At 63.0% G+C, this 9,721-nt stretch overlaps 1 protein-coding gene and 2 long non-coding RNA genes across 3 annotated transcripts in view; 2 read left to right on the top strand and 1 right to left on the bottom strand.

Moving 5' to 3' along the window:
• The window catches only part of RYR1 (ryanodine receptor 1), a 159,959-nt gene that overhangs the window by 67,248 nt on the left and 82,990 nt on the right, over nt 1-9,721 (top strand). Inside the window, 6 exon segments of the mRNA XM_058859886.1 lie at nt 2,534-2,807; nt 3,521-3,635; nt 3,721-3,853; nt 5,160-5,254; nt 7,205-7,340; nt 9,399-9,579. Coding sequence (XP_058715869.1) covers nt 2,534-2,807; nt 3,521-3,635; nt 3,721-3,853; nt 5,160-5,254; nt 7,205-7,340; nt 9,399-9,579 — 934 coding nt within the window.
• On the top strand, nt 5,651-6,449 carry LOC131590046 (uncharacterized). Its single transcript, XR_009279939.1, has 4 exons — nt 5,651-5,671; nt 5,881-5,965; nt 6,224-6,276; nt 6,401-6,449. It is a non-coding gene; the product is annotated as an uncharacterized LOC131590046 (long non-coding RNA).
• LOC131590044 (uncharacterized) lies at nt 6,547-7,144 on the bottom strand. The gene is made up of 3 exons (XR_009279937.1): nt 7,104-7,144; nt 6,782-6,846; nt 6,547-6,658 (listed from the first exon to the last, which is right to left on the bottom strand). It is a non-coding gene; the product is annotated as an uncharacterized LOC131590044 (long non-coding RNA).

Raw genomic sequence — 9,721 nt, 5'->3', positions numbered from 1 at the left:
TAGGCACGCTCCAGGAGCTGATCTCTCACACCATGGTGCACTGGGCTCAGGAATCGTTCATCCAGAGCCCGGCCCTGGTGCGGGCCATGTTCTGATGACGATACCCATGACATCCATGATATCCATGATGTCCCCAATGCTGTCCCTGCTGTCCCCAGGCACTCTCCAGGAGCTGATCTCTCACACCATGGTGCACTGGGCACAGGAATCGTTCATCCAGAGCCCGGCCCTGGTGCGGGCCATGTCCCAGTGATGATACCCATGATACCCATGATGTCCCCAGTGATATCCATGATGTCCCCAGTGTCCTCAGTGATATCCCCAGTGTCCCCAGTGTCACTGTCCCTGTCCCCAGGCACGCTCCAGGAGCTGATCTCTCACACCATGGTGCACTGGGCACAGGAATCGTTCATCCAGAGCCCGGCCCTGGTGCGGGCCATGTCCCAGTGATGATATCCATGATACCCATGATGTCCCCAATGCTGTCCCCAATGTCCCCAATGTCCCCAGTGTCACTGTCCCCTGTCCCCAGGCACGCTCCAGGAGCTGATCTCTCACACCATGGTGCACTGGGCACAGGAATCGTTCATCCAGAGCCCGGCCCTGGTGCGGGCCATGTTCTGATGACGATACCCATGATATCCATGATGTCCCCAGTGTCCTCAGTGATATCTCCAATGTCCCCAATGCTGTCCCTGCTGTCCCCAGGCACGCTCCAGGAGCTGATCTCTCACACCATGGTGCACTGGGCACAGGAATCACTGTGTCCATGATGTCCCCAGTGTCCCCAATGCTGTCCCTGCTGTCCCCAGGCACTCTCCAGGAGCTGATCTCTCACACCATGGTGCACTGGGCTCAGGAATCGTTCATCCAGAGCCCGGCCCTGGTGCGGGTGATGTCCCAGTGATGTCCCCAATGTCCCCAGTGATATCCATGATGTCCCCAATGATGTCCCCAATGTCCCCAATGTCCCCAGGCACTCTCCAGGAGCTGATCTCTCACACCATGGTGCACTGGGCACAGGAATCGTTCATCCAGAGCCCGGCCCTGGTGCGGGCCATGTTCTGATGACGATACCCATGATATCCATGATGTCCCCAATGATGTCCCCAGTGTCACTGTCCCTGTCCCCAGGCACGCTCCAGGAGCTGATCTCTCACACCATGGTGCACTGGGCTCAGGAATCGTTCATCCAGAGCCCAGCTCTGGTGCGGGCCATGTCCCAGTGATGATATCCATGATGTCCCCAGTGATATCCATTATGTCCCCAGTGTCCTCAGTGATATCTCCAGTGTCCCCAATGTCACTGTCCCTGTCCCCAGGCACTCTCCAGGAGCTGATCTCTCACACCATGGTGCACTGGGCACAGGAATCGTTCATCCAGAGCCCGGCCCTGGTGCGGGCCATGTCCCAGTGATGATATCCATGATATCCATGATGTCCCCAGTGATACCCATGATATCCATGATGTCCCCAGTGATACCCATGATATCCATGATGTCCCCAATGATGTCCCCAATGTCCCTGCTGTCCCCAGGCACTCTCCAGGAGCTGATCTCTCACACCATGGTGCACTGGGCACAGGAATCGTTCATCCAGAGCCCGGCCCTGGTGCGGGCCATGTTCTGATGATGATACCCATGACATCCATGATGTCCATGATGTCCCCAGTGATATCCATGATGTCCCAAGTGTCCCCAGTGTCACTGTCCCTGTCCCCAGGCACTCTCCAGGAGCTGATCTCTCACACCATGGTGCACTGGGCTCAGGAATCGTTCATCCAGAGCCCAGCTCTGGTGCGGGCCATGTTCTGATGATGATATCCATGATGTCCCCAATGATATCCATGATATCCATGATGTCCCCAATGCTGTCCCTGCTGTCCCCAGGCACGCTCCAGGAGCTGATCTCTCACACCATGGTGCACTGGGCACAGGAGTCACTGTGTCCCTGATGTCCCCAATGTCCCCAGTGTCACTGTCCCTGTCCCCAGGCACGCTCCAGGAGCTGATCTCTCACACCATGGTGCACTGGGCACAGGAATCGCTCATCCAGAGCCCGGCCCTGGTGCGGGCCATGTCCCAGTGATGATACCCATGATACCCATGATGTCCCCAGTGATATCCATGATGTCCCCAGTGTCCTCAGTGATATCCCCAGTGTCCCCAGTGTCACTGTCCCTGTCCCCAGGCACGCTCCAGGAGCTGATCTCTCACACCATGGTGCACTGGGCACAGGAATCGTTCATCCAGAGCCCGGCCCTGGTGCGGGCCATGTCCCGATGATGATATCCATGATGTCCCCAGTGATATCCCCAATGTCCCCAATGTCCCCAGTGCTGTCCCTGCTGTCCCCAGGCACACTCCAGGAGCTGATCTCTCACACCATGGTGCACTGGGCACAGGAATCGTTCATCCAGAGCCCGGCTCTGGTGCGGGCCATGTTCTGATGATGATATCCATGATACCCATGGTATCTCCAATGTCCTCAGTGATATCTCCAATGTCCCCAATGTCACTGTCCCTGTCCCCAGGCACTCTCCAGGAGCTGATCTCTCACACCATGGTGCACTGGGCACAGGAATCGTTCATCCAGAGCCCGGCCCTGGTGCGGGCCATGTTCCGCCTGCTGCACGGGCAGTACGACGCGCTGGGCGAGCTGCGGCGGGCGCTGCCCAAGGCTTACGCCATCAGCGCCACCTCGGTGCCCGACACCACGGCCCTGCTCGAGTGCCTGGGCCAGATCCGCTCGCTGCTCATCGTGCAGATGGGCCCCGAGGAGGAGAACCTCATGATCCAGAGCATCGGGTCAGTCGGGGTGGGAACCCTCCCTCCGTCACCTGGGTGTCACCTGGGGGTCACCTGTGTCCCCTCCCTGGGTCACCTCCCTGGGTCACCTCCCTGGGTCACCTGGGTGTCCTCTGGGTGTCCCCTCCCTGGGTCACCTGGGTGTCACCTGTGTCCCCCTCCCTGGGTCACCTGGGTGTCCCCTGGGTGTTACCTCCCTGGGTCCCCTCCCTGGATCACCTCCCTGGGTCACCTCCCTGGGTCACCTGGGTGTCCTCTGGGTGTCCCCTGGGTGTCCCCTCCCCGTGTCCCCCTGTGTCCACAACCCCCTCTGGGCACCCCAAACCCCCTCTGGGCACCCCAAACCCCCCCTGGACACCCCCAAACCCACCCCAAACCCCCTCTGGGCACCACAAACCCACCCCAAACCCCCTCTGGGCACCACAAACCCACCCCAAACCCCCTCTGGGCACCACAAACCCACCCCAAACCCTCTCTGGACACCCCAAACCCCCTCTGGATACCCCAAGTGACCCCCCTGTGCCCCCCAGGAACATCATGAACAACAAGGTGTTCTACCAGCACCCCAAACCCCCTCTGGGCACCCCAAACCCACCCCAAACCCTCTCTGGACACCCCAAACCCACCCCAAACCCCCTGTGGACACCCCAAACCCCCTCTGGACACCCCAAACCCCCTCTGGACACCCCAGGTGACCCCCCTGTGCCCCCCAGGAACATCATGAACAACAAGGTGTTCTACCAGCACCCCAACCTGATGCGTGCCCTGGGCATGCACGAGACGGTGATGCAGGTGATGGTCAGCGTGCTGGGTGGCGGCGAGTCCAAGGTGAGCCCCCCACCAGCCCTGGCAGCCCCCCAGGAGCCCCCCCAGGCCTCCCCTGACCCCCCAAATTTGTGTCCCCCCCCCCCAGGAGATTCGCTTCCCCAAGATGGTGACCAACTGCTGCCGCTTCCTCTGCTACTTCTGCCGCATCAGCCGCCAGAACCAGCGCTCCATGTTCGACCACCTGGGCTACCTGCTGGAGAACAGCGGCATCGGGCTGGGTGAGACCCCCTGAGACCCCCTGAGACCCCCTGAGATCCCCCTGAGATCCCCCTGTCCCATCCCTGTCACCCCCTGTCCCATCCCTGTCACCCCCTGTCACCCCCTGTCCCCTCCCTGCCACCTCACTGTCACCTCCTGTCCCATCCCTGTCACCTACCTGTCACCCCCACCTGGGCTACCTGCTGGAGAACAGCGGCATCGGGCTGGGTGAGACCCCCTGAGACCCCCAAAACCCCCCTGAGACCCCCCTGTCACCCCCTGTCCCCTCCCTGTCACCTCCTGTCCCATCCCTGTCACCTCACTGTCACCCCCTGTCCCATCCCTGTCCCCTACCTGCCACCCCCACCTGGGCTACCTGCTGGAGAACAGCGGCATCGGGCTGGGTGAGACCCCCAAAACCCCCCTGAGACCCCCAAAACCCCCCTGAGACCCCCAAAACCCCCCTGAGACCCCCTGAGATCCTCCTGAGATCCCCCTGTCCCCTCCCTGTCACCTCCTGTCCCATCCCTGTCACCCCCTGTCCCATCCCTGTCACCCCCACCTGGGCTACCTGCTGGAGAACAGCGGCATCGGGCTGGGTGAGACCCCCTGAGACCCCCTGAGACCCCCTGAGACCCCCTGAGACCCCCCTGAGATCCCCCTGTCACCTCCCTGTCACCCCCTGTCCCATCCCTGTCACCCCCTGTCCCCTCTCTGCCACCTCACTGTCACCCCCTGTCCCATCCCTGTCACCCCCTGTCCCATCCCTATCCCCTACCTGCCACCCCCACCTGGGCTACCTGCTGGAGAACAGCGGCATCGGGCTGGGTGAGACCCCCTGAGACCCCCCTGAGACCCCCAAAACCCCTCTGAGACCCCCTGAGATCCCCCACAAACCCCTGAGACCCCCCTGAGACCTCCTGAGACCCCCCAAACCCCCCTGAGACCCCCCTGTCCCCTCCCTGCCAGCCCTCCATGTCACCTCTGTCCCCCTGTGTCCCCTTGGGGGTCCCGGGGGGGGTCCCTGGTGGGGTCACTGCCCCCCATCTGACCCCGTGTCCCTTTGGGGGTCCCAGGGGGGGTCCCTGCCCCCCATCTGACCCCGTGTCCCCCCTGTGTCCCCCCCTGTGTCCCCTTGGGGGTCCCGGGGGGGTCCCTGCCCCCATCTGACCCTGTGTCCCCCCCGTGTCCCTTTGGGGGTCCCAGGGGGGGTCCCTGCCCCCAGCTGACCCCGTGTCCCCCCCGTGTCCCCTTGGGGGGTCCCAGGGGGGGTCCCTGCCCCCATCTGACCCCGTGTCCCCCCCGTGTCCCCCCGGTGTCCCCAAGGCATGCAGGGCTCCACTCCCCTGGACGTGGCGGCCGCCTCCGTCATCGACAACAACGAGCTGGCGCTGGCCCTCAAGGAGCAGGACCTGGAGAAGGTGGGGACAGCTCTGTGTCCCCTCTGTGTCCCCTGGTGTCCCCTGATGTCCCCTCTGTGTCCCCTCTGTGTCCCCTCTGTGTCCCCTCTGTGTCCCCTGATGTCCCCTCTGTGTCCCCTCTGTGTCCCCTGGTGTCCCCTGATGTCCCCTCGTGTCCCCTGATGTCCCCTCCGTGTCCCCTCTGTGTCCCCTCGTGTCCCCTCTGTGTTCCCCATATCCCCCCATGTCCCCTCTGTGTCCCCTCTGTGTCCCCTCTGTGTCCCCTCTGTGTCCCCTGATGTCCCCTCTGTGTCCCCTCTGTGTCCCCTGATGTCCCCTCTGTGTCCCCTCTGTGTCCCCTGATGTCCCCTCTGTGTCCCCTTTGTGTCCCCTCTGTGTCCCCTGGTGTCCCCTCTGTGTCCCCTGATGTCCCCTGATGTCCCCTCGTGTCCCCCCGTGTCCCCTCCATGTCCCCTCCGTGTCCCCTCTGTGTCCCCTTTGTGTCCCCTGATGTCCCCTCTGTGTCCCCTCTGTGTCCCCTCTGTGTCCCCTCTGTGTCCCCTCTGTGTCCCCTCACCTGTGCCCAGGTGATGATGTCCCTGTGTCCTGCAGAGCTGTCCCACGCTGCTGGACCCCAAACCCCTGAGTGTCCCCTGGGTGTCCCCTGGGTGTCCCCTGGGTGTCCCCTGGGTGTCCCTGATGTCCCCTGGGTGTCCCCTGGGTGTCCCCTGGGTGTCCCCTGAGTGTCCCCTGCTGTCCCTGGGGCAGGTGGTCACCTACCTGGCCAGCTGTGGCCTGCAGAGCTGTCCCATGCTGCTGGACCCCAAACCCCTGAGTGTCCCCTGGGTGTCACCTGGGTGTCCCCTGATGTCCCCTGATGTCACCTGGGTGTCCCTGATGTCCCCTGCTGTCCCTGGGGCAGGTGGTCACCTACCTGGCCAGCTGTGGCCTGCAGAGCTGTCCCACGCTGCTGGACCCCAAACCCCTGAGTGTCCCCTGGGTGTCCCCTGATGTCCCCTGGGTGTCCCCTGGGTGTCACCTGGGTGTCCCCTGGATGTCCCCTGGGTGTCCCTGATGTCCCCTGCTGTCCCTGGGGCAGGTGGTCACCTACCTGGCCAGCTGTGGCCTGCAGAGCTGTCCCATGCTGCTGGACCCCAAACCCCTGAGTGTCCCCTGGGTGTCCCTGGGTGTCACCTGGGTGTCCCCTGGGTGTCCCTGATGTCCCCTGGGTGTCCCCTGGGTGTCACCTGGGTGTCCCTGATGTCCCCTGGGTGTCCCCTGATGTCCCCTGGGTGTCCCCTGGGTGTCCCTGATGTCCCCTGGGTGTCCCCTGGGTGTCACCTGGGTGTCCCTGATGTCCCCTGGGTGTCCCCTGATGTCCCCTGGGTGTCCCCTGGGTGTCACCTGGGTGTCCCCTGATGTCCCCTGGGTGTCCCTGCTGTCCCCTGATGTCCCTGGGGCAGGTGGTCACCTACCTGGCCAGCTGTGGCCTGCAGAGCTGTCCCATGCTGCTGGACCCCAAACCCCTGGGTGTCACCTGGGTGTCACCTGGGTGTCCCCTGGGTGTCCCCTGGGTGTCACCTGGGTGTCCCCTGATGTCCCCTGAGTGTCCCCTGCTGTCCCTGGGGCAGGTGGTCACCTACCTGGCCAGCTGTGTCCTGCAGAGCTGTCCCATGCTGCTGGACCCCAAACCCCTGAGTGTCCCCTGGGTGTCCCCTGGGTGTCCCCTGGGTGTCCCTGATGTCCCCTGGGTGTCCCCTGAGTGTCCCTGCTGTCCCTGGGGCAGGTGGTCACCTACCTGGCCAGCTGTGGCCTGCAGAGCTGTCCCAAGCTGCTGGACCCCAAACCCCTGATGTCCCCTGAGTGTCACCTGGGTGTCCCCTGATGTCCCCTGGGTGTCCCCTGGGTGTCCCTGATGTCCCCTGGATGTCCCCTGGGTGTCCCTGATGTCCCCTGCTGTCCCTGGGGCAGGTGGTCACCTACCTGGCCAGCTGTGGCCTGCAGAGCTGTCCCATGCTGCTGGCCAAGGGCTACCCCGACATCGGCTGGAACCCCTGTGGGGGTGAGAAGTACCTGGACTTCCTGCGCTTCGCCGTCTTCGTCAACGGTGAGACCCCCCCAGGTGTCCCCAGGTGTTCCCAGGTGTTCCCAGGTGTCCCCAGGTGTCCCCAGGTGTTCTCAGGTGTCCCTCAGGTGTTCCCAGGTGTCCCCAGGTGTCCCTCAGGTGTCCCCTGAGAGCCCTCAGGTGTCCCCAGGTGTTCCCTGAGAGCCCTCAGGTGTCCCCAGGTGTCCCCAGGTGTCCCTCAGGTGTCCCCAGGTGTTCCCTGAGAGCCCTCAGGTGTTCTCAGGTGTTCCTCAGGTGTCCCCAGGTGTCCCTCAAATGTCCCTCAGGTGTCCCTCAGGTGTCCCTCAAGTGTTCTCAGGTGTCCTCTGGTGTCCCCAGGTGCCCCCCAGGTGTCCTCGGGTGCCTCCAGGTGTCCCTCAGGTACCCCCAGGTGTCCCTGAGGTGTCCCCTGAGAGCCCTCAGGTGTCCCCAGGTGTCCCTCAGGTGTCCCTCAGGTGTCCCTCAGGTGTCCCTCAGGTGTTCTCAGGTGTCCCTCAGGTGTCCCCAGGTGTCCCCAGGTGCCCCCCAGGTGTCCTCGGGTGACTCCAGGTGTCCCTCAGGTACCCCCAGGTGTCCCTGAGGTGTCCCCTGAGAGCCCTCAGGTGTCCCCAGGTGTCCCTCAGGTGTCATCGGGTGTCCCCAGGTGTCTCTCAGGTGTCCCCCAGGTGTCCCTCAAGTGTTCTCAGGTGTTCCTCAGGTGTCCCCAGGTGTTCCCATGTGCTCCCAGGTGTCTCTCAGGTGTCCCTCAAGTGTTCTCAGGTGTCCCCAGGTGTCCCTCAGGTGTCCTCGGGTGCCCCCAGGTGTCCCCAGGTGTCCCCAGGTGTGTTCCAGGTGTGTTTCAGACTGGGTTCTAGATCGGGTTCTAGAGCGTTCTAGACTCGGTTCTAGAGTGTTCTAGAACGTTCTAGACTCGGTTCTAGAGCGTTCTAGACTCGGTTCTAGACTGGGTTCTAGACTGGGTTCTAGACGGGTTCCAGGTGTCTCCAGGTGTCCCTGAGGTGTCCCCTGAGAGCCCTCAGGTGTCCCCAGGTGTTCCCAGACGTCCTCAGGTGTCCCCAGGTGTCCCTCAGGTGTCCCCAGGTGTCCCTCAGGTGTCCCTCAAGTGTTCTCAGGTGTCCCTCAGGTGTCCCCAGGTGTCCCTCAGGTGTCCCCTGAGAGCTCCCAGTGTCCCTCAGGTTTCCCAGGTGTTCCCTGAGAGCCCTCAGGTGTCTCTCAGGTGTTCTCAGGTGTCCCCAGATGTCCCCAGGTGTCCCCAGGTGTCCCTCAGGTGTCTCCAGGTGTTCCCAGGTGTCCCCTGGAAGCCCTCAGGTGTCCCCAGGTGTCCCTCAGGTGTCCCCTGAGAGCTCCCATTGTCCCTCAGGTTTCCCAGATGTTCCCTGAGAGCCCTCAGGTGTCCCCAGGTGTCCCCAGGTGTCCCTCAGGTGTCCCCTGAGAGCTCCCAGTGTCCCTCAGGTTTCCCAGGTGTTCCCTGAGAGCCCTCAGGAGTCCCTCAGGTGTCTCTCAGGTGTCCCCAGATGTCCCCAGGTGTCCCCAGATGTCCCCAGGTGTTCCCAGGTGTCCCTCAGGTGTCTCCAGGTGTTCCCAGGTGTCCCTCAGGTACCCCCCGGTGTCTCCAGGTGTTCCCAGGTGTCCCCTGAAAGCCCTCAGGTGTCCCCAGGTGTCCCTCGGCTGTCCCCAGGTGTCCCAAGTGTCCTCAGGTGACTCCAGGTGTCCCCAGGTGTCCCCAGGTGTTCCTGAGGTGTCCCCTGAGAGCCCTCAGGTGTCCCCAGGTGTCTCTCAGGTGTCCCCAGGTCCCATTTTGGGGGTCCTTTTTAGGACGCTCCTGCTGATCTGGGGTTCCCTGGTTTGGGGTTTTTAGGGTTCCCTGGTTTGGGGTTTCAGGATTCCCAGTTTTGGGGTTTTTAGGATTCCCTGGTTTGGGAGTTTAGAATTCCCTGGTTTGGGGGTTTTAGGGTTCCCAGTTTTGGGGTTTTTAGGGTTCCCTGGTTTGGGGTTTTTGTGTGTTGGGGTTCTGGGGGTTCTGGGGGTTCTGGGGTGATTTTTGGGGTGTGATTCTGTCAGGGGAGAGCGTGGAGGAGAACGCCAACGTGGTGGTGCGGCTGCTGATCCGGCGTCCCGAGTGCTTCGGGCCGGCGCTGCGGGGCGAGGGCGGCAGCGGGCTGCTGGCCGCAATCCAGGACGCGCTGAGCATCGCCCAGGACCCCGCCAGGGACGGGCCCAGCGGCCGCAGGGAGAGGAGACCGTGAGTGGAGGGAGTGGGATTGGGATTGGGATTGATTGGGATTGATTGGGATTGATTTGGATTGATTGGGATTGGGGACCCCGCCAGGGACAGGCCCAGCGGCCGCAGGGAGAGGAGACCGTGAGTGGAGGGACTGGGATTG

The sequence above is a fragment of the Poecile atricapillus genome, chromosome 31, assembly GCF_030490865.1.
Source record: "Poecile atricapillus isolate bPoeAtr1 chromosome 31, bPoeAtr1.hap1, whole genome shotgun sequence".
NCBI lineage: Eukaryota > Metazoa > Chordata > Aves > Passeriformes > Paridae > Poecile > Poecile atricapillus.
This window is presented reverse-complemented; position numbering and strand designations above follow the sequence as displayed.